Source organism: Notamacropus eugenii, chromosome 2 (genome assembly GCF_028372415.1).
Source record: "Notamacropus eugenii isolate mMacEug1 chromosome 2, mMacEug1.pri_v2, whole genome shotgun sequence".
NCBI lineage: Eukaryota > Metazoa > Chordata > Mammalia > Diprotodontia > Macropodidae > Notamacropus > Notamacropus eugenii.
Genome location: NC_092873.1, coordinates 187,024,343 through 187,049,943, shown reverse-complemented (window position 1 = coordinate 187,049,943; position 25,601 = coordinate 187,024,343). Strand labels below are relative to the sequence as shown.

At 36.6% G+C, this 25,601-nt stretch overlaps 1 protein-coding gene across 3 annotated transcripts in view; it reads right to left on the bottom strand.

Moving 5' to 3' along the window:
* SOBP (sine oculis binding protein homolog) overlaps positions 1-25,601 on the bottom strand; it is a 228,742-nt gene that overhangs the window by 152,825 nt on the left and 50,316 nt on the right. For all 3 annotated transcript variants that reach the window (XM_072642983.1, XM_072642985.1, XM_072642984.1), the window contains exon 4: positions 17,921-18,072. In XM_072642983.1, the coding sequence (XP_072499084.1) occupies positions 17,921-18,072 (152 nt within the window). The remainder of the gene's footprint in view (positions 1-17,920; positions 18,073-25,601) is intronic.

Sequence of the window (25,601 nt, the reverse complement as noted above, 5' to 3'; positions counted from 1 at the left end):
GCTGAGATGTCAAACTTTAGTTCAATTGATTAACCATTAGTAAAGAAAATTTCTGGCTCAACTTTATTACCTCTATTTACTTAATATATAATATATGTGTAATATATATATAACTATATACATAAATATGTATGTAGATAGATAGATATAGATATATAGCTCCAGAATTAATGGCTCTCTTCAGTCTGCAAATTCCAGTTTTATCCCTAACGTTTATAATTTTTTACCTGGTATAAAACTTCCCCTTCTACTTGCTAGTCTTTGATGTACAGATCTTCACCTTCTGCTTCTGTCCTGTGTAATATATCCATCCTGCCTGATGCAACTAAAACCTATATAAGGTTGCTGAAAAGGCTGCTGGGCCCCACTGGTTTTTATATACACGGGACTATGCGGAACATAAAAGAACCAGTTAAATGCATATAATAAACTAATTAAAATGTTTCTGCATGTTGACAACTATGATTGGCACCTATCAACGAATACTTGGACAATTTTTATGACACCTTTAATTATGACTGTGGGCAACAAAACATTATTCTGAGAAGGTTATCAGAGCACCAAAGTGGCCCATGACACAAAAATGATTAAGAACCCCTGATTTAGTCCAACTCAGGATGGTGGTGTCCTCAAGAGAAATCGAGATGTTATGAAGATGGATGGCTTGGGGTGGCGATAATTATTTCCATTTTGGACATGACAAATTTAAGATGCCTATGGGATTTCCAATTAGAACTGCCTAATAGGCAATTGGTGATTGGTTGAGCAAGCCTTAAACCCAATTCACTCTGGATCTCTTGGATTGGACAATAATAGTCCCCGCTCAAGCACCACTTAATGGTTATTTTTGGGTCCTCCTGGCTCAGAGTTGGCCAGCAACCCTGAGGATCTTCTTCTCCCATTTTGATTTTTTTTATTAAAGGGGCCATCTCTTGACTCACTTCTTATATTCACTGAATGGATGTTACCTCACTCAAAGTGATAACCTGAAAAGACTTTAGCTTAAAAGGGCCAAGGTCTCCCACTGCACCCTGAGCCATCTCCAGTTGTCCTGATCGATATCTGGCCGAAAGTAAAGCTGGAAACCTGGCACAGTTCCCCCTCATTCAAATCAAAGTCAACTTCAAGTCATGTAATCATCTCCCTGAAGTCACAGTCCTCTTCAAGAACAAAGGACAAACCACATAACCACAACCTGAAGAGGACCAAAATGACATGACTATGTTGGAGTCAAAGTACAGTGGAATACAAGCTTGGAATGCTCTACCACAGGTCAGGCACAAACAGTTCACATGAACATTTAGAGTAGAGATGGTTTTACTGAAGATATTGGCCTAGAGGTAAGATGAGCATTAGATGGTCTTTTTGATAGGTTTGTGAAGGATGAGCTAGAGAGAGGGAGAGTCTGAAAGGAAAGAAGACCGTTGACAACTAACCCAAATTATCTATGATTTCTAAAATCCTCAGTCACCATGCTTGCCCAGTCACCCTCAGCAATATCTAGTTCCAGAAGTCCATTATAGGTCACCCAAATAGAAGCATTCTATAATCCTGTTTGTCTTCACTCTTCCTTCATTCGCTTCTTTCACTGAAATCAGGTAAAGAGTTAACTCTGATTCCTTTCCTAGACTGGGATATCTTTTCAGGTTCACTTAAGCCTAATTCCTTACTGACCTTAATGTCACCTCTAAATTTTATTTTAATTTAAATCTTTGTTTAGTTTTAGATTTAGCCAAAAAGTTCAGGTAACAAAATGGAGTGAGTGGATACAATGAGGATATGCCACTGTTTGATTAATATCTTGGTCATTTGATGCGTTTTTTGCTCTACTTTTTGAAATCTCATCAGGCATTCAAAAGCTGCTTCAATGCCCTAAATAGCCAATGCCATGGATTTGCTAGGCTCTACTAAGTTCTCTCTCCAGGGAATCTGAAAATTCAATGTGTATGGGGCATATAAAAATATCATCCTCTACTTTTCACTCACAGTCCACATATCCAAGCTATTGTTGAGTCTTCTTGTTCCCATTAGAAAGCAAATTAATTGTGAATAGAAATCATTCTTTCTTCATGTATCCCCATGTCCAAGCATAGAACCAGGCACATTGTAAGAGCTTAATAAATACTTGTTCATTGATTGACTGATAAAGAAATGTGAACAGTGTTTGCCTGCACTGCCTAAAACCTGACTGAATGGAAAGATAGAAGAAATCAGGTTAACTCATTAGATTTAAATTTCTTAGAAGGTTTTTCATAGCCCTCTGGTTTTTACCAACCAAAGTGAGTTCCCCCGCATTATGGCATCCTCTTTGCAAGAAGCAATCAACATATTAAGTGACCAATCCTAATATAGCCTTAGAAAGACAACATTAAATTACTTGTCCTCTGCGGAGCACCCATTCACTACTTATCGAGGTTCTTCATCTCCAGCAAGCCTTTCTGCCTTGCCTTTTCTTATTTATTTTCCTCGAGGGTGCCTTCTAAAGGAGCTGTCCAAATGCTAAGTGAATTACTTGGATTTATAAAGCCCTAAATAAATTACCACACTTTTTGCAGGGTTATAGTTTGAATATTTATTTATTTTTCTATTGAAAGCCAACTGACAGGAGCATGATTTTTTTTCCTCTGAGGAGAACTGGAGGTCTAACCCTCTAGATTAGGTTCATATCAACTCTATACCATTGCGTTGTTGTTATTTCATCGTTTCAGTTGTGTCTGACTCTTCGTGAACCCATTTGGGGTTTTCTTGGCAAAGATAGTGATTTGCCTCTTCCTTCCAGTTCATTTTATAGATGAGAAACTAAGGCATATAGGAATAAATGACTTGCCCAGGATCACACAGTTAGTGCCTAGCTTTGCATGATTCCTCAGATATAAATTTCATATGATTCAGATGATGTTCCCCCATCTAAAATTCTAAGAGTCTTTTAATCTATGGAAAACTAGAGATAATCCCACTGGCATCCCTCTTTCTCAGGTACAGTTGCTATATTTAACAGCTTGGTGGTCTTAGGAGCCAGGTAAACCACTAACCCATAAATTACAGAACTGTAGTTGATCTACATGGTAGAGGTAGCTCCTGAAACAGGAGTTCCCTTCACCAATGAAATCATATGTCTAGTCAATACTTTATAATAATAACAATGATATGATAAAATACTTTAGCTTCTATGAAGCACTTCCAATAAATTATCTTATCTGAATCTCCCTACAGCCCAGTGAGGTAGATACTATTATTATGTCCAGTATAAAAAGAGGTCAAGTGACTTGCCCAGGGTCACACAGCTAATAAGTGTCTAAGGTGCGATTCAAACCAAGGTATTCCTGACTCTATGTTCACCATTTTAATTGGCTGATTTTTTAAAACTTCATCTCTTTGCCCCCTTGATTTTCCAATTTGCTTTTAACCCATCTTGCTAGTTTCTTGAGACAGATTTTCATGTTTTAAAAGATGCCTTTTTAATCCTAATAAACTTTCATACTTGTCTGTTTAATCATGCCAGCTTTACTGTCCCCTTTTTCCTTTTTGTTTTTGGCTCAGAGGTATATAAACCATCTGTGCCTCTAAAACAGTTTTCTTAAATAGCCTCCAGGCAGATTTTATGGTTTTAAAGTTTTTTACTTTAACCTTCAGCCTGCTGTTAGCCATTTTCATCACAGTTTTAAAATCAGCCTCTTTTGGAGGTGATTGTCACTGTGTGTGGTTCTTGGGGCTTTTGAGAGGGAAGCAAACCTATGATAATTTCCAACTTAATTGCACTACGGCCACCATTAACCAAGATACCACAATCCTTTGCTCAGGGTGTGTTCAGGCTGAACCTAACAAGGGATCATCATTCCTCTCCTGTGAGGATTTGACATCCTGGTTATTTATTTGTGAAAACTGTCATTTAGCAAAACTACGTCCATCAACCAGTTAGCACAGAGGAAACCTAAAATCTATAGCTATTTACCTGCCCATTTATCTGTCTCTCCGTATCTAAGAAGCTTGTCTACATAGTACCAGGCACTAAAATGAGATCGTAGGCTAGAACAAAGAATCCAAAGAAAGGGAGAACTCTTCCTCCCCTATACACCACTGTGTTATGTTATCAGCCATTTTGCTGGTAGATTTTGCTATTTTGTTTCAATTTTACCTCTGTATTTTTGTCTGGGGACCTGAATGATAATTATGTTTAGTGTTTCCTGGAATTTGTGATCATCTAATGTTCATCTCCACCCTTGAATTAAATTTTGATATAGCTGTATGGTACCCTACGTGTAGAATGCAGCTGTCTCTTCCTCCCCCCACCCAGGGTGTTAATCTACCCTTTCTGTGGCTCTCTTCACCAAGAAGCCACTTATCCCATTTATTTTCAATCACCCAGCCACATTTATCAGACACTAATTATACCACTCTCCTTTTCCAAAGCAAAGCTTTTAGCTTTTCCCTTTTCTTTGTTGTCATTGTGGCTTATTTTATGCAGGCATTTGATCATTAAAAACAGCATTTTAAAATTTATTTACAAAATGCATTCATTACCTTCATGAGTTAATGAATTGTCAAAACACTCTGTGATGTGACTCAGTATTAATGCCTCAATTCTAGTCAATGATATGGATTGGAAACTCCTGGAGGGCAAATACTTTGTTGTATACATTTTATCCCTTATAACCTTTATGGTGATGCCTTGGATTAATTACTTCATTCAATAAGCGATTATTAAATGGCTCTAATATGCCAATTAGGAAGAGAGTCATATAGAGACAATGCCTGCCCTTAAGGAACCTGTTTTATTGGGGGTGAATAATACATACACATATTAAGTAATATTCAAAATCTAGAACAGAGTAGTTTGGTGGGGGAAGGGAAGTAGCAATTGAAGAAATCGGAGTCAGCTCTTGGCACTTCAGCTAAGCTTTGAACAAAGGTGGGGATTCTAAGCAGCAGAAGAGAGGAGAGTTTGCATGCCAGCTATGAAGGATGACCTATGCCAAAGAATAAAGATGAGAGCTAAAATGTCTATATAAAGAAAAGAAAATAGACCAATTTAGCTAGAAGGCAGAATGTGTGATGGGAAATAGTGTGTAGTAAGTCTGGAAAGGTAGGATGGAGACAGATTGTGAAGGATGTTAAATAACAAAGGGAGGAATATGTGATTTATCCTAAAGCCAATTGGGAGCTACTGGGAATTTCTCAAGCAAAGGAATGACAATGATCAAACCTGTGCTTAAAGAATACTAATTTAGCACCAAAGTGAAGTATGGATAAGAGAGGGGAGGCAGGAGAGGCATTGAAGTCAGGGACACCAATTAGGAGGCATCACAGTAGTCCACATGAGGAGAAATCAGAGCCTAAACTAAGGGAGTGGCCAGATAAGTGGAAAGAAGGGGACAGGCATGAGGGGTGTTGTTGGGGTAGAATCTAAGGACAGTGAGGGAAAGTTACGTGTTGATGACGACTCTGAGATTGCCAACCAGGGTGACCAGAAGGAGAGTAGCATCCTCCAAAGAAATAAGGAAGAGAGGAAAAGGGATAGGTAATAAGTTCTGTTTGGGATATGTTGAGTTTGAAATGACTACAGGAAACTATTTGTTCTCTGCTAATAGTTTTAGATTCATAAACTCAAAAAACTATTTATTGACTGAATGATGGAATCAATGAGGGTACTAACCCTGAGCAACGACAGAACCAGGATTAGATTTTGGCATTCCTTCCTCCAAGGTTTTACAATCCTGTTCATGAGGACCAAAACTTTAGCCTTCCAACTCATTAAAATCTCACTTCTCTTCAAAAGATTCCTTTTCCTTGCTATGATGAAAGGTTGCTACAACTTAAAGATCAAGTTCCCAAATATCCACATAAGGATTAGCTCCATAACAGATTCTTTGTAAGCAGGACAGCTTCAAAAGCACTTTTCTGAACAATCCAACAACTTCAAACAACTATCCAGACTGTCCCTGAATCATCTGTCTCTCCACAGATAGGATAATCTTGGATCAGTGCCAAAGCTGCCACTGAAGCTTAATGAAGTTATAGTGTGTATTATTTTCTATTTTAAATTAAATGTATCATTGCTCCTCTTCATGAGTGAGAATAATTGAGCTAACTGTAATTACATTCTCTTGGCCCTACCCAACTTTGTGTGTTTTATAGGATCTGACCAGAATGAAAAAAAAAATGCACTAAAACGCACACCCTTGCCCTCAGGTTGTCCTTCTTCCCAAGTACCATGATCTAAATAATACATACTACACCATCTTCTTAATAATGAACATTAGGGATGGTTGTTAGTTCATACGAGATAGATGACTCTTTGGAGAAGCCTGTAACAAAATGGTAACTTAAAATCTTCTCACAATCCATATTCAGCCTGTAAAGTCACTTACTCATGGGGAAGTATGGCAGAGGTTACCCTTCAACGAACTCTGGAGCCTTACTGAGCTGTTTCTTGTGTAACTTTAGGAAAGTCACTTAACCTTTTTTGGCCTCAGTTTTCCCATTTGTCAAATAAGGGTGTTGGGCTGTGTGATGTTTCATCCTTTCTATCTCTAAATCTATTATCCCATGACCTCTACCTCTCTTCCAAGCAGCATAAGTCATCAAACTATCCCTTCTCCTAACAAATGAAACCTTTGGATTAAGTCAAATTAAAGACCACTAACCTAGGAGCCAGAGGACTTGAGCATCTTTTCCACCTCTGAATCTTACTTCCTGGGAGACATTTGGAAAGTCATTTAGCCTCCCTAGGCTTAAGATTTCTCATTTTTAAAAAAGAGGATGTAGGGTGAGATGGCTTTTGAGATCCCTTGAAGTCCTAAAGACATGATCTTAGGATCCCTGAGTAGGTATCATATAAATTAAACTGTTTCCTCCCATCTCACCACATCTAGAATGAGCAACTTCTGTTCATGTCATGTTTTGGGTTTTGCAAAGTATTTTAATGTCCCTTAGGACTTCATCAACACTTATGTATGTTGTAAATCTCCCAATTTAGGTTCTGTCAGTTGCTGGTAGTCTCTGATACTAATATAGTTCAAATCAAAGTAGTTAGTCTTGTCATACTAAAGGCTGGGTCCATAATGAGATCTAAAACAAGTAACAACTTTCTGCCCTCATTTTCTTCCCCTCCAACACCTTTATATGTGTGTGTATGTATGTATATATGTGTATATACATATATATATGAACTGGTCCTGTGTTCTTTTGGCATTGGGCAATTTTTCATAATTGATGATAAATGTTTGTTGAATAAGATGAACAACAGTAAATCAGCAATCTGTAGTTTTCTATGGTGAGGTCTCCTCTACTTTGACTTTTGCTATTGACTTTTACTAACTCATTCATCTTAGCTATATTTAGAATCCTATATAAATGAGGACCCCATTTTAATCAGAACATGTTAAGCTGGAGAGTCTTCAGAAAGGATAACTAGAATTGAAAGGGACTAGAGATCATGCCATATGAGAAATAGTTGAAGGAACTGATAATGAAGGAGCTAGGTGGCACAATGGCCACAGATATTTACTAACAGGGTGACCCTGGGCAAGTCATTTAACTTCTGTCTGCTTTAATTTCCTCATCTTTTAAATGAAGACAGTAATAGCACCCACCTCTCAGTTGTATAAGGATCAAATGAGATAATATTTATAAAGTATTTTGCAAATCTTAAATTGCTATACAAGTTCTAGTTACTATTATTAAAGGAAAAACTTCCTAACAATTAGAATCATCCAAAAATGGAATGACCACTCTAGATGCAATAGTCCCTCCCCCTCCCTCCTCTTAGAGATATTCAAAAATAAACCCCCCAAAACTGGAGGACCACTGATTGAGTATATTTTAGAACGTATTCTTGTTCAAATAGGAGTTAATGTGATGGTCTTTGAGATGCTGTGATTCTAACTCCCTAACTTTAGCTTGGCTAGAACTAATAATGGGGATTTTTATTTTATTATATATATACATATATACAAAAAAATTGAGTTTCCAAAAACCAAGTAAATAAGAACTAAGGATTATATAATATAAGCACTTGCTTTCAAATAAGTAAATCCTTTACTCTGATCATTCACTTAATTTCTGCACCCCCAAAAAAAGTGTTGACAACAATATTTTAATTTTCCCACAAACATTTTAAGAGGTAATTACAGTTAGAAATCAGTCTTCTCAAACATTCTCACTGGAAAATACTTTTTGAAGTTCTGTCAAAGATTTTTCAATAGATTTGCCTCTTACTTTAAATAATCTTAAGTAATTCCATCACAATAGTTTAGTAGAAGGTAAGGTGGTTTGATGGCTACCATAGTGATTCTATAGTATTGAACAAATATTGCAGATTTATCATGGAATAGTAAGTAAACTGACTAAAATTAACATGGCAGGTTTGCTGGCTCCAAAGATACCATGCTGGACCTTAAATCAGGAAAACCTGTGTTCAAATCTGACCTCAGACCCTGGGCAAACCACTCAACCCCTGACTGCCTCAGTTTCCACAACTATAAAATGGGGATGATAATAGCACCTGTATCCCAGAGTTGTTATAATGATCAAGTGAAATATTTGTAAATGCTCTTAGCACAATGCCTAAGTCATAGCAGGCATTTAATAAATGTATGTTCCCTTTCCTTCCTGTGTGTGACACGTAGTAGATGATATATAAATGCTTATTTCCTTGCTGTTTTCCTATTTCCTCCGTCAGCTGTTCAACATGACTACTGATTTCCCTTCCAATTCTAAAATTCTGTAATCCTACGGGAAAACATTTCTCCCACCTCAAACCATTATATATGTATATAATGTGTACATATAAATGTATGTATGCACACATAGAGATTAGCCTGTTTTGTCTTTCCATGGAGTGCAAGATCCTAGAGAAAAGGGATTACTTCATTTTCTGTCTTTCTATCCCTAGCACCAAACATAGTATCTTCTATGTAGTAGATACTTAATAAATGTCTATTGGATTGCCTTGTAACATTAATTTAAATACCTATAAAAATCATTTTATCTGCAGATGTCAAAGTTCTAAGAAAGGCTCTATGGTATAATAGTGACAGCAGCGGACTTGGAGTCGGGGTGACGTGTTCAAATCCTGCCTCAGACATTTACTGGCTGTGTGAGGAAAGGGAGCCTACTTAAATTCTCTGTCTCATTTTACACAAAAGGAACCTAATGACACTGACTTGAAGGAGTCCATAATAGGCTCAAATAAGGTAATATAAATAAAGAACTTTGCAAACCATAAAGCTCTAAATGTTAGTTATTTTAGTTGTTGTTATATTGCCTTAATCTCATTATTCCTAAAAAGAAAAGATTCAGTAGTCCTAATCCTTTTTTGCAAAGGACAACAGTAAGATATTTAGAAGGGTTGACTAGCAACAAGACATTTGTTGGAACCTGAAAGAGAAATGCAAGTAATGAAAGAGAAAATCAATCCTTAATTAATGTCATCAATTCAGATGCCTCTGTTTTAAAAAATCAATAATTTTTAAGTTAAAGATGTCCCTTTTCACCAATCAAATGGCAGCACATATCTTAAAAATAAATTTCAATTTATTTATAGCAGCAAATGTCCAATATGCCTACCAAATTTTTCTTTTAAATCAATCTAATAAAGCACATGGGGATAGGGGGAGTATTGCATATTTCACTAACCTTATGCTTTGTTCTAGTTAAAAAATGAATTAAACAGAAAATTCATTAGTGTCTGAATTTATTATGGGAACTGCCCTGTTGTGAACCCTTAACTACAGTGCACTAATGAGCTACATTCTATCATGGAAAGATTAATAAGGGCTCTCTAGTACTAAGAGATTTAACATGTTGAGTATTTAGCCACAAACAGATCTTTCCCTTTTAATTTTTCATTTTGCAGATGACTTACAATGATACTACTTGTCAGCATAAAGTATTCTAATTTTTGAAAAAAGTCTTATTTCTTTAAATAAATGTTATTCTTTTTTTAAAATTCATAGTATAAAAATAACCCCCTATAAAGGAATACATTCAGAATTCTGTCTTCCTTGGGCCAAATTCTCTCAAATACCTGGTGGTATCCGAAAGCTACCAAGCCTCTAAAGAATAAATCTAGTTACGTGTCCCTTAGCAATGAAGAGGTAATACAAATTTGGATAGGTTGCAATTTTGGAACACTGGCTTTCTCCATCCTCTGGTATCGTCTTTGTGCCATTTAACAAGAGTATTTGGTGTAATGCAGCACTCTTGCAAACACCTTTCTTTGCTGGATTCACTGAACAATTGATCTCCCTCCTAAAGCATATAGGACTATAAGTCTCTGACTTGTAGTTACAGAAGATACAGAAAGCTGACATATAACCTTCAAAGGCAATTGGGAGACATTTGATCACACTGTTTGCAGATCCACCCTGGGTGTGAATTACAAGAAAGGGTGTTTTCCCCCTTGTAAGTTTTCACTGATGAAATGGACACAGTGGAAAACTGTAGCATCCTATTATTTATTGGATTTTAATCTGAAATGATATGAACTGAGAGTAAAGGGATACAAGACCAAAAGAACAGTTTACACATTGCTTGCTTGTCTATACTGTCAGTCTAGAGGTAATATGATAAGAGAAAATATACAGAGGCATGGACGTGTAAATGAGTTCTAGATTAATTTTCTGAGACTTCTGGTCATTGAGGTTCTGAATCTCAGAAACTGATAGAACAGACATCCTAGATGCAAATATCCAAGTTTATTACACCAAAATCCCTAAAGGACCTAAAATAAATACACAACCTCTGGAGAGGGGCATTCAACTAAACATTCAACATTTTTTATAAAGCTATCTGATCAAATAGAAAATAACCACAGGAAGATATTCATAGTAAAACAGAACATTGTTTTTTCCTTAGTCATTCTGCAAAGCTCACCCCTCCCCTCCATAGGACATTATTTCTTCCTTGGTCATTCTGAATAGGTTGCCCCATACATATAAACTATGCCTTCTCCTTTCTCGGGTGTTCATTACTAAGGTGTGATCACACCTTCCCTTTTAAATCAGATGGAACAGGTTTCCTTTGGATTAACTCAACCCATCTTCTGATGTGAAAAGAGTATCAAAAGGAATGATTACATAATTCTTTTGTTGCACAGTTGGTATGCAAATGAAAACCCTGTTACTGGCAAGGTGAGAGATGTGGCAGTGCAGGTGTCTGGAAGAAGAAGGAGGATACATCAGATAATTAGATTTCTTCCTGGCAATTTGTTTGACTGAAATTCCCACTACCCAAACAGACAGGCAGACCATGAACCCCAAACAAGCACATTTATCAACCTACACAATACTGACCAGCATACAATGTGGCTGAAGCAACCTGACACTGCGGTTAAGGGCAAAGGAAAATCTGCCTTTTAGATAGATTGGATAAACCCTGGACAATCAGAGGAGATAGGAAGAAAAAAAATCTCAATTTATGGCACTAAATAGCCACAGATGGTTGGTAAGAAACCTACTGTGCCTGAAAGCTAATGAGCCTGCACGTGTGCCAACAGCCACTAGGCATCCCATGGTGACCCCATTCAGGTTTCAGAGCCTGCTGCCATTACCATATTCCTACTCCAACATAACCAACCATAAATGAATCTTTAACACAGATTGGTACTAGAATTGATTTGGGTTTTCAGTCATCCTCTCTTCTTAAACTTGAACCTTCAAAATCATACTTAGTGTTTTAAATCTATTCTGGGTACTATTGAAATTTTTACAATATCTGGTCTCATTTCCTTTAAAAGAAGATATACTTATTTATATTAGAGTATCAATAAAGTAAAAGCAATTTTGAAAGATTTAAGAACAGAGTATCATGATTCCAGAGGAATGGTGATAAAGAATGCTGCCCATCTCCTAACAGAGAGGCGATGGACTAATAGACAAAACGAGACACATTTTTGGACATGACCAATATAGGAATGTCTTGTTTGATTACTTACTGGTTAAAAGGATTTTATGGTTTCCCATATCCACACTTCGAGGAGGGGAAGTGAGATAGAAAAAAAACATTAATGCTTGATAATTGAAAAAACTTTTAAATAAAGTAAATCCTATATATCAAAAGAAAAAAGCTGTCCCCATGAAAAACAAAGTAATTATCCATCTTTTACCACAACCCTAGCACTCCCTCAATCTTTATCTCACCTCTGATATAGCTGAGGACAATTCTCAAGATTCTGCGTAACTCTCCTCAAGAACTTCCAGGTATCCTCAGGTTTCTCTTCAGTCTCATAATATGGATTGAAATTCTTGTCATGCCATCAGAAATGTGCTTACAAAGTTATGGTTCCGTCTTACACGTCTGCTATTGCTTATCCGGGTTGGCAATTTGTAGGAACTCATCAATATTCCATTAAATAAAATGAGAGAGCAGGTGGGTTTGTTATTTTTTCCCACTAGAGCTTCCTAAAGACTCCTTTGTTTGCTATAACCAATAGGGAATTGAAACACTGGCTTACTTTTTAGGACTAAGACCCCATACAGCAACCTCCCTACTAAAAAGCAAGGCAACCCACTGGCTTTAATGAAAGTCCCCAAAGCATCTGCAAAGCCAAAGTAATCCTATCCTAACAGGACAGCCAGGCTGACCACCAGCATTCAGTGCAACCTCAACAGGCATCTAATTAAAACAAGGTAAATCAAAAGGGAAAATATTGACTCCCTAGAAGCATATATAAATGTGGCAAAGCTTCCTTTAGAACAAGAAGCCAAAATGGAGCTGGTAGCTTAAGCTTTTGAATGTCAGGGGACATTAATTGAGTCTAATCTTTTGAAGCCATTTTCCAAACTTATATGAATGATAGTCATTTTGCAAATTAAATTTTGCAGGTGTTGGAGGAAAAAAGGCAGCAGACAGATTTTTGTCATTACTCATTGGCTTAACTGGAAGATTGTTAAATATTTCTTCTGCACTGTTAGGTTGTATAATTAAGCCTGAAATGAAGAAAACTTTGCCCATTAAGTTTTCAGTTTTAATATCAAAGAGCAATATTCTACATCTAGCCACAATGTAGCTCCAAATAAGCAATATGATGACATACATTAATTAGAAATGTGTTCTTCCAGAGATGACTGCTCTAGATTTATTATTCCACTTCACATTTGTGAACTAGTTTTTATTTCTTTTTTACACACAGTTTGAAAGTAAAAGAAGGGGTTATTTAACATACTGGTATGTAGTAGGTAAACTTATGTTAATAATTATTACAATTGTAGCCATGCTTTTATGGTCATTGGCAAATGCTGACTCTCTCTAAACATCTGAAAGATTTTTAAATATGCAAACTTCCTCTCATTGAGCTCCAGTCCAGCTGTTTAATAACCACCTGTTTTTCCTACAATGATGGTCAGCTGGGAAAAGAAAGCTAAAAATGAAATGAATTGAATTCACTTTTCCCAATCGCAAATTGATCTGAATTAAATTGAATTGAATTGAATGGACTTCTGGGAAAAGAAAAGGTATGATTCAGCTTCATGATATGATGGTTGATTTGTCAGAGAGGTAGCACTCTATTCTGCCTCCAGAAGGTAAAAAGCCAGAAAAGGGAGAGGAAACATGTAGTGATGTCTAAAACTGATAGGAAAGCTATCAAATTGATTCAGAAAAACTACTGCACCAGTGACCTGAGCAAAAAAATAAAACAATTATATTTCATGACTCAAACAACTATTTGTTTTGAGTTGGGGTTTTGTAGAAATTAGTTTAGATGAGGAAAATATATACTGTTCTCTCTTGTCAATTTTTCTAGTTGTGCAGTCATGAAAATCTGTAACAGGACTGTGCCTCTTTTTATTGAAAGGGAAGAAGGGATTCTGGGAGATAATTCTCAAAGACAGAACTACCTAGTACTAAGTGATGGACAACTAGGGGTGTGGTTGGGAAGGTAACATGTGGTGTGGTGCACCTACCAAATAGGACTGAATAATAGTTTCAATATTTCATATAAAATTGCAACAAACTGGAAATAAATTCTAATAAGAACAAGACTAGAAATTTTTCTAAGTTCTTTTCTAGTTATGGTCAATTTTTAAAAAAGCAATTATGTCTCTAGTATATACCCAGTATATGAACATAACGAAATTGACACCTAGGTATACTTAATGCTGACTCTTCCCCACCCAACAAACATGGCTTTCACAAAGATTTAATTGTTTTGTTGAACCACGTTCTCCAAAAGTGAATCATCAACTGAACCGTTTAGGGATTCAGATTCTGCATAATGAAATTATGAATCAATACAGCCTTTTTTTTTTTTAGATCCAACATCCTGAAACATGTGAGCTAGTAATTAAACTCCTAACTGTATGCAGCTGTGATTCTTGGGCCCATATTAGCAAAGTATTTAGAATAAGCATTTAGAATATAGGCTGAACATTTGTGATAAACCAAACAACTCCAAAACCTAAATCATCTCAATAATGCACAAGAAAGGGGGTAGGGATGGTTAACACTATCACCTCCAAATGCCATTGCAGTAAAGGATTGATTTGTTACTTCCCTGCATTGGCTTGTGAGAAAGTTGTTTGTGTGTGTGTGTGTGTGTGTGTGTGTGTGTGTGTGTGTGTGTGTGTGTGTGTATGCACGGAGGTATACACATAAATATATATATTATATGTAATATATAGATAGATATAGGTATTCTCTAAGTTACTCGATCAGAAACAAAAACACAAGGAAGTAGGAAAGGTTTAGACACAAATGAAATTTATTTAAAAGAGTGAATTTTCAGTTGGTCTTTGTTTTGAGTGAATTCTTCTGCTCAAAAAAATCAGCTTTTTCCCATACAAATAAGCTTTTATGAAAAGCATGGTGGGTAGCTGCAGGAACAGCTGTCCAATTTACTTTCACAAATGCAGGTGTTGTTCGTACACAAAACAGAGGTCAGCTGAAAAATCTGGCTCTTAATTAGCTACCTTTTCTAGCAGAATTTTTCTTAGTGAAGTTCGTGTATAATTTAGGTTCAAATTAGAGACCTTTTTTTTTTAGATCCTACCAAGCTATCAGGCAGCAAACTATCCATCTTTGTGAATCATAATTTACAACATGTTTAATTTCACATGTTTTATCTATATGACACCTAAGGCAAAATCTTGTTCTACATGCAAGGTTTACTTTTCTTTTTCGTCTTGAGTGTATAACTGATATCTATCAGTAGAGCAAAATGCTTCTTTTCTAACGATGGGAGAGAATTTTACCCCTCCTCCTGTGGTTTTAAAATGGAGAAAATTTGCAATCGTATTTGGGGCTTCTTTTCAATTTTTGAAACCGATGCAAGATTTAAGTGCTGTCTCTGCTCTTGTTTCTACAGAGGGAAGCCCCAGAGCTTATTACAGCACTTCTTAGAAACGACAGAACAGGGAACGGTGTCTAATACAATCCATTAGGAAACCCAAGCCTTAAATCAAATGACCACACAGTCCTCTCAGTTAACAGAAATGCAGCAGCTGTACATATTTACTGTAACACAATGCTATATTGTTGCAGAGATAACGCTGTTTAAAAAAAATGAATCCAGCATGTGACATGTGACCAGCTTACTCCTCAAAGTGCAAAATGAGAAGGTGTGGAGTGGTATTACTTTTGAAATACATAAATAAGCATTAGGATCATAGAGAAGACAGGTATTATGTGCAGCTAAATTTGGAGAGTCTATTTGGAGGTCATTGAGTTAGAAGAAAGTCAAGGTAGCTCCTGGCTTTTGCTACAGTTTTGAAGACCTACACTAATTACTACTTGCCAGATATGATAAATCAGCACCTGCCTATTCCTAGTAGTATTTCCCTAATTCCATAGCATTTCTACAAATATGCTAAATCGTACTTCTCATGTTTGCTCATCACAGTTCACCGTAAATCAAGCACGCAGGATATGAAAGATGAATTAAGATCTATGCCAAATCTTAATCTAAATTTTATCAGTGCTAGTGATAATGCCTTGTGACTTTCTGTCAAATAATATGTACTGTTTTTCTTCCAAAGAACTCAAAAGGCTGAGGCAAAACAGGCTGTTGTTGGAGACTTTCATGAGTTTCTAACATCTTTCTAATCTCATTTTACCTGCCTATCCTCATCCATTTAATTTGTCTCAAGCAGCACACCAAGATTCAGAATACTGCCCAGGGCCCTTCAGATTTACAGAAAGAAAAAAGTGTTCTGTGGTGATCTCTTTGAATGGCATAAATAGAATTTTGCTGTGGGGAACTGGGCCATAGAGAGAAAAAGATATAGGGTGATTCCTGCTATCTCCACCATAACATTTTTGACAATGACCAAGAAGAACCATGATTTCTCCAAAGTATTCATTTTAATCTACATCACCTCCAATGTACCCTGCATATCTTTTATATGCACACATAGTTGTTAGCATCTTGTCTCCTCATTAGATTGTGACTTCCTTGAGGGCCTAGACTGCTTTTGCCTTTCTTTGTATCTCCAACACTTAGCATGGTTCCTGGCACATAGTAAACACTTAATAAATACCTATTGACTTGTTAACTACATACAGAAAATCACTTTTCTCCACATTACAATTGAATGTCAAGGAGCATTTTTCTCCCTGCATCCCTTTCCCTCTAACTTCTGCCAAAGAGAAAAAAAGTTCAATCTGTTGAGTTCTGAAAGGAGATTCTAATGAATTTCCTTACCGGCCTTCCTATTTGAATGAAGTGAATGAGCCTAATTCTTAAAGATACCTACTCAAATTCTACTCCATGGACATATGCAGCCCAATTCTTTAGGCATTATGTTTTGGGGCAGAATGATGTGACCCAAATTGGCAAAGAAGGATGATATTTTTGCTGCAGTGGAATTCCTTAAAAGGAAGTGATCCCATAATCAGAAATTCAGAATTGCAAATAAGAAATTTCTTTAACTTTTTAAAGGACAGAATTTGATCCTGAATTATGGAAATGACAATGCTTAGCAAAATGTGGAAGATTTTGTAAATTAAGAAGGCTTTATAGATCAATAGAAAATAGTCAAGAGCTCGCAATATCTTTCAGTAATTAGTGGCAAAATGCCATAATTCTTCAAAGACTCAGAAATTAGGTTGTTTGTGTGTGTATGAATATGTGTGTGTATGAATATGTGTGTGTTAATAGAAATACCATGCACTCAATTTCACATAAACAGTAGTTTAAAATATTCTAACTCTGCATTTTTCTGTCCTGGGATATCTTTTTTCTACTTTATGATTACTTTTCTTTTGGAATCCAAATGCATATATCATGCAGATATTTCATGGTGTGACAATATTAATAGTGTTTAACAATGATTAGAATGGCTCGTACTATGATGGAAGCATGGGGCATGTCCATCAAACCTCAGGTATGAAATCAGCAAGTCAGAATTTGGAAAGAAGAAGAAAACTGTTTCCATATGGGGGTGCATTAAATAGACAAAGGCATAATTGCATGGGTTAAGAACTTAATGCCTTATTCTGCATGAGGACTCTTTATGGACTATCTTTTTTATGTACAGGATACATATATATATGCATGTTTATATATACATATATATATCTTGCCTGTACCCTCAAAAATCAAAATAGTATGGTACCTATTTATTGTGTCCTCATTAAGTTCATCCACCCTCACGTGACTCAAACAACAAGACAGAAAGAGAGGAACAGGTTAGTAAAGGTTGTTTACTCAATAAAACTAAAAATGAGAGAGAGCGAGAACGAGAGGAAAAGCAAAAGCAGGAAGGGGAGAGAGAGGGAGAGAGAGAGAGAGAGAGAGAGAGAGAGAGAGAGAGAGAGAGAGAGAGAGAGAGAGAGAGAGAGAGAGAGAGAGAGAGAGAGAGAGAGCAAACCCCCAAAAAATTACACAGTATTTTCCGAAACTAACAGACACTAGTGCACTAACTAGCTCACGATTTAGACCTGGCCTGTGTCAATGCTACAACTCTCTCTATGGTTCTCTTACCTTGTTCCTTTTGAAGTATGCTCTTCGGCAAGCTGCAAAGCACTTTTCACTGCAGAAGCTTTTCACCTCACTTCCCATACTCAGGGAATATCGCTTGATTCCCACTTTCTGGCACCAGGCACACATTATTTGTACATTTGACACATCATCTTCTATAATAAAAGTATAAGAAAAATGTTGACATCAGAAGCAAACAACCCATCAGACTTACACACACACACACACACACACACACACACACACACACACATACAAACACACACACACATACACACACACACACACACACACACACACACACAACCTGAACCTAACAAAAGTGAATGGGGCCATATGTTACTTTCGTTTCACTGGCCTCACAACTTTCTAATAGGGCAGGATGGCTCCTGGCTGGATAGTCTTAGGAGATTTTCATGCTCTTAGGTTGCTGGAAAAGATGGTTTGCATACAAAACAGAGCATGACAAAAAAGCTGTGGAAGGTCCTAGGGGAGGGGAGTGGGTCGCCTGGTTTAAGATACCTCCCTCTGCTCCTTTAAACTAACCTCAAAATTTATGAAGCTTGCAAAGTAACCCCATTCCTAATAGGACATTGCTTAGATCTGAGATATTCTGCCACATCATTTCCTTGCCAAATGCAAAAGGCATCATCTACACAGCATAGTCTTTGAATAACATTAACTTTGTGTGCATCTTTGAGCTGTTAGGAACCAAAGGAATATTCTCTTTCCAAGTGGATATTCATTCCCAAATGTGCAATGTTCCCAATTACTATGGAAGAGTTTTGACAGATCTCTGCATTTAGCAACAGAGGAAAAGATCTGAATGGTCACACCCTGGATATTTACACACTCTCAATAATTAAGATGCCAATGCACACTTGGCTTTCTGAATAAACTATGAAAAGTACAACCTCTTAGCATCGGTTTCTCTATATGTAGACTAGATTTAATATCACCTATTAATTTGATCATTTTTTCCTCCCATCAGTCAAGGGGTGGTGATCATGTTGTCCATAATGACTGGGGTCATGTGGCCTTACAGAATTCTTTTCTAACTTCATTTCCTGGTTATCTTTTTGTTGTATATGTTCCTTTGTCTATAAAAATTAAGTTAAAAAGAAAACTCAAACGTTGAGGCCAGATAAAGCTTTTCTGCCTTTAATAAAAGAAATTCTTCTATATCACAGAAGGTTCTGCTCCATTTTGAATTTCTTCTCTCCCTCCCAATTGATCGTTGGCAAGATGGCATGGTGTTATTAACCAGCTCTCTCCTACTTATATGGAATCATTTTTAAGGGCTAAATCAGAGCCCTTCCTATGAATTTGAACTGCAACCACAGGATCCCCAGCTATCTCTGGCATTCTCTTGTCTGATTTCTGAGCAAAATCCCCCAAAGACTAATTGCTAAAGCAGTCCTTGGTCCATGAGTTGTTGACACATTCATGGTTCAGAGAGTCTGTCATACAACCATCTCATTTCCTTTTGAGAGATTTGTTTTGAGGCAATGCTGTCAGCAGCCTGCAGAATTAGAAGCAAACTAATTTGTAGTGCAGCAATATGGCTTTTTTTTACATTGAGTATCATAACTCAGGATTATATGCTACATTTTATTCACCTTAATGGAATAAATATTGTCACTTTAATGGGTTTTTATTCCCCAAATTACATGGTGCAATTTATAGTTACGAATCAAAGGCACACAGACAAAAAGCTGACCTTTTCTTTTTAATCAGACTTCTTTTATAACTTAAAACTTTCTTTAATTGGAACTAAACATAACCTCAAATTCAGTGTTCCAAACTTATTGCATTTTATAATTTACTTGTTCAAAGTTTTATGTATATGTATATATATTTTAAAATACAACACACATTTACATATTAGACACAATATCCATGGCATACAAAATTCCCAAAATACCCTGATTTACCTTAGAGTAAGTTGAGGAGTGTTTTTTTTATTTAGTTTTAGTAATTATATTTTTATATAGCCAGTCTTCATTCCCAAAAGAACATAACTAACTAATATTATCTATTACTTTATTTTTTAATTTCCCCCATTAATTAAATACATTTCAAATCTCGGATTCCTGAAAAAAGATGTCAGAACATTTCACAAATTATCCAGTGGCAATAATCTCACTGCTGATGAAACCTGAAAGGAAAAATCAAACTGGGGAAATCAGTTGGCATCACAGTTCAGTGGGGAAAGCACACTTTGAGAATATCTCCACTAATTAGGTTCCATTCCTTGCTTCGCTCTTGAAGGAGTCTAGATTCCAAAGCCAAGCACAGCATTCTGAATCACTGTTATTTATTTAGCAGTACAGAATTGAAAGGAGAAGACAAATGAATGGACAAAAGTATAGTGGGCCAAGTACTGAGGCTTACACAAACCAGAATATATGAAGGATTTCTGGAATCCAAGAATTTAGTTTAGTTTCCTTCCCCCATACCCTTCATCCCATCATCATCAAATATAAGAATTGTTCATGCAAACTGTCATTCTACTTAAGGGGATGCTTTCTGACAATAAGCCTAGTGATTGAATAAGGAAGGTATCATAAAAAAAGATTGTTTTGCAAACGAGTCCCATTGCAGACCAACAACGTGATAAAATGCAGCCAAAGAAATCGTGTGATTTCTTTTTTCTTTATTCAGCAGTTGGAAAACTCTAAGAATAGTGGTTAGCATTTGTCTTGATAAATAAGTTGGCATTCCTATAAGTTTCTCATTGAATTCAATTTCAGAGAGGCACCACCTTGGAAAACAGCCATCATCTTTTTTTTCCTTTCAGTCATAAAATTATTATCAATTACTATCTATCCCCCAAAAAATTTCATAAAAGGTTTATTCCAAAACTTCAAGCAAACATTTTTCAGATGTCTCGTTTATTCTGGTCTTCTGCAAAGCTCAGTAAATTAACACTAGCATTAGTAAACAAAGAAAGTAGCTGTGATTTATTTACAGATTAATTTTAGCAATCAATACTAGGCATGAAATTCTTCTACAATCCCTGAGCTATTCCTCTTAATCTTAAATAAGCTACACCTCACTTCTCTACCACCCCCCATACAAAAGTACACAAATCATAACTACTCTAAAGCCAAGGAATTTCCAAGAGACCTGCATTAGACAATTAGCTCAAACATGGAATGAACATAGATACTCAGGTAAGTAGATCCTTTGATTATCTTACCTTTCCAACTTTAAGTTCAGGAGATAATTTTCATTTTTCTTCCTTTAAAAAATAATTCGCCAAAGGGAAAACGATAATCTCTTAATTACGTCTATACTTAAAGGTTATGCCATTATAAGTGAGAAGGCATGTTCTCAAAAACTATTGGGAACTGGACTTAAAATCTACCATTCCTTATGGTCTTCAGCCAGTATATTTTTTTAAAAATGAAAAATGAAACAAATGTAGAATGTTTACAACATTCAGTCAAGTTCCCAAAGGGAACAGTTTGCGTAACACGCAAAAATTATCACATTATAATAACTAAATATGAATCAGTCTAAAGGATGCTTCAAGTAATTATCCAAAATGTGTACCACCTCTCTAGGTCTTAATTAGGCAGAATGTTTAAGGTTGTTTTTCTTTTCTTTTTTTTTCAGTCTCATGGTTAAACTACTAAAGAAATTTTTTCCTACTTTAAGTCTCCAAAAGGAGAAATTTGAATAAATTATGACCAACATTTTATTCTGGTTCAGGTCCAGAGAAGAAGAGATTTAAGCAGAGTATGATTGCCATCTTCAAATATCAGTTTACATAGCTCCAGGTGGGGCAGAAATAGGACTAATTAATAAAAATTAGGCAAGCAGACTTCAACTAAGTGTAAGAAATAATTTCCTAAGAATTAGAGTTATAGAAATTTGGGATGGTAAGTGGTGAGTTCTCCATCACTGGAGGCTGGGTAGGAACTTGGCAGTAGAATAGCTTCCTTCCAGGAGAAAAGATTCCTGCTTCCAGGACAACCTTAAAATCCCTTCTGCCACTAAGATTCTATGATGCTGCAAGAATTTTCTTCATTTGATAGAAGTCTGATAAGATTGTGTCAATTATGTCTGAAATTCCAAGGCTGCTTATGAAATCTCCTTATAGGGGTTTTCTAAACAACAGCCTGGACAATGAGGCACCTCATTGGGGATACATATAAAAATGAAAACTCTGACCTATGTCACCAGATTCTAAAAGAAAGCAGTTGGTCATAGTAGAAAGCAGGCAGTTAGCATTCTACTACGGAAAGGAAAATAAAAATACCCTGACTCTTTTTCCTCTTCCTTTTAGATTTCCATGGGAATCTATATCTGTTGAGAAACTCAGAAAATATTTGCTATAGGCAGAGACTTATCTTCTCTAGTGATGTGTAGGATGGGTGAATTTGAATAACATTTTTGAAAACCAAATGATCTTTTAAAATAATTTCCAAGGCAGCTTTGGTGGTAGCCTTGATCATACCCAGTGGAGTGAAACAAGGTGGTATTCAGTCTAGCTTTCTGTGGCCGTGCTTGGAGGCACACACAGATGCAGCTTAGGATCTGATGTTAAATTTTCCTTTGAATCCTTCTGGAGATTATTTAATTCAAAAGATTGCAAGAGCCTTGTAAGAAGCCCTTGTGATAGCCCTCCAGGAATTTCTGCATGATTGACAGTAGTCTAGAAATATGCCCCAGGAACACCTGAGAGGTCTCCTGGACCATTTTTCACATTTAACATAGTAATTAATGATGATGATGATGAAGAAGAAGAAGAATATCATTAATAATTGCCTGCTATTGCTAGGTACTACGCTAACTATTCCTCAAATATTATCTCATTTGACCCTTATAAGATGGGAGGTAGGTGCTATTATTATCCCCATTTTTTATAATTAAGAAAACTGAGGCAGACAGGTTAAGTGACTTGCTCAGGGTCACATAGCTCTTAACTGTTTGAGGTTGGATTTCTACTCAGGATGTCCTGACTTCAGACCAAGCATTCTATCCACTGAACCAACTATTCCAATCCTATACCTTCAGTTCTAATTAGGAACTGACAGTAAGGCAAGAAAAGACAGATCTTATATCAGTTCACATCAAGGAAAACCAAGATGTTAACAAGTTAAGAACCTTTCTCATAGTACCGAGAATTGTCACAGATTCTATGACCTGGGCAGTACGTTATCCACTGACACTATAGTAGATAAACCCCTCCCAGATCATTACAATAGCCTCCTAACATGCCCTACTGGCCTCATCTGCTGAACTTTCTGATCCTTCTTAACAGGTAGAATAAGTTTTCTTACATAGAGATTTACTCAAAAAACTTCAATGGCCTTTTGCTGCTTCCCCAGTAAAGTTCAGATTCTTTATCCTGATGTTTAAGGCACTCCACAAACTAGGGCCACCTTTTCTTTTCAAGTTTTTGTTTCATATTGCAACACTTCCTGTACTCTATACTCCAGCAAAACTGAACAATTTTCTTTCCCACCAATATGCTCGGCCCTCTCCCTTGTCCGTGCTTCAACTAGTGGTCTCTTCTGTGCCTGCAATATCCCACCCTCTCTCTTCACCAGTTAAATTCCTACCCAAGCCCAACTCAAATACCACCTCCTCTATGAAGCTTCCTGGATTTCTTCACCCTCACTTCCCACAAATAACATTTTCACCCCATAGCATCACACAATAGTTTGTTGGATGGATGGATGGATGGATGGATGGATGGATGGATGGATGGATAAAAAAGCATTTATTAAGTCCTTACTTTTTGCCAGGCACTATGCTAAGCAATAGGAATACAAAATCAAAGAAGCAGACCCTGCCAATACATATAAGGTATTGGTGGCCATGGAAGGGAGTTTTTGTCTGGTGAATCACAGAGATGATGACCTTACTCATAAGGCATATAATTGGCATGGCTTTTTTGTTTAGAGACTTGTAAAACTTATCATACATTACTTTATATTAAAATTATCTGTGTTCTTGTTTTTTCTCAACCTAGACTGGAAGCTGGATGAAGTCCAAGACTCTGATTTCTGTAAATTTTACATCTCCCCCAGAACTTAGCAGGGTGAGCTTAATAAATGTTACCTCAATTAAGGAATAAATGAATTAGGAAGTGAGTGAATCAAGTAGAAATTCATAGTTAAAATGTCAACATGCCTTTGAAGAGAATGTTGAAGTGGGATATTTAGTAAATATTTGTTGACTGGTTGATTGATTGGGGTGGGGGAACCATGTTTGAGGTCTACAAAGCATGCCTTTAATGATTCTGACTAAGAAAATTGGACCTACTGAATGTACCACATCTGACTTACATTAGCATAATCTATGAGCCATATCTGAAATGAAGTGACAAGTCAGAATAGCCATCCAAGGCCAATAACTCATTCAGTCATCTGCTGATAAAACATTTAAACATGTAAGCTCAAATGAGATAATAAATGTAAAATGCTTTGTAACTTTAATATATATATAATTGTTAGTTAATGTCATTATTATTACCAGTACTATTATTTATATGCTTACTATATGACGTTCAGTAACATAACTACGAATGGTGACCCTTGACACCAGCAGAGTTACGATGGCAGTTACAGCACTATTTCATTGCATAGATGATGGATGACAGCAGAGCATAAGCACATACAGCCTTTCACTGAGGTGGCTATCTATAGGATTTCATCTCATGGATGTCAAAAAATGTCTATCAACATCCAAATAAAACATAAGATTTAAATCTGGAAAGGACTTTAGATATCTTTTGGTCCAATTTCTATCATTTTACAGATGAGGAAACTGAGGTCCAATGAGGAAAATTTACTTTTTCCAAGATCACTTAGAGCATGGCTGAGATTTGAACATGAATCCTCTGATACAATTCCAGATTTCACAATTCCTTCATTTAGCTTAAGGCTTCTTTGCTATTGATCAGTCCTATCCAACTCTTCATGAGACCATTTGGGGTTTTCTTGGCAAAGAAACTGGAGTGGTTTGCCATTTCCTTCTCCAGTTCATTTTACAGATGAGGAAACAGGCAAACAGGGTCATACAGGTAGTAAGTGTCGGAGGCCAGATTTGAACTCAGGTCTTTCTGACTCCAGGCCCAGTGCTCTATCCACTGTACTACCTGTCACTGTTGTTGAGGGGCAACTGGGTGGCTTCTTATTCCTTGTCAAATGAAAATCCCATCTTCCACCACCCAAAGAATGAATGGTCATAAAGTGAACTTTGAAGTCACAAAGTAGACTTAATAAATGTTTATTGCTGATGATTTACATTTTAATATAGATCAGTTTATCAGATTTTTCCCCTAAAAGTCTTTTTTTGGAGCTAGGAGGGTAGGCAGAATGTCAAGAAATGAAATGCCTGGATGGGAGGAAGAGGGTACAAAGAGTAAATTGTGAGAGTGAGTGGTTGAGCATCTTTCACCTCACAATTCTGCCTTTGGTAAATAGTTTTAGTGAGCTGAAGTTAAATGCCAGCTAAGTAGGAAGAAACTGTGGCACAACGACCGACAGGGGCAAAAGTGCCAGTTAAATCAAACCAGAACAAATATTTGCTGAGCAACCACCCTGCACAAAGTGGTATGTTAGGTGCTCTACAGAGCACTGAAAAACGAGAACAGAGCAGAGGACAGAGCAACCACATAGACTGCCTTTTTTTTTTTAAAGAAAAATTGATGAGCAACCCCATGAGA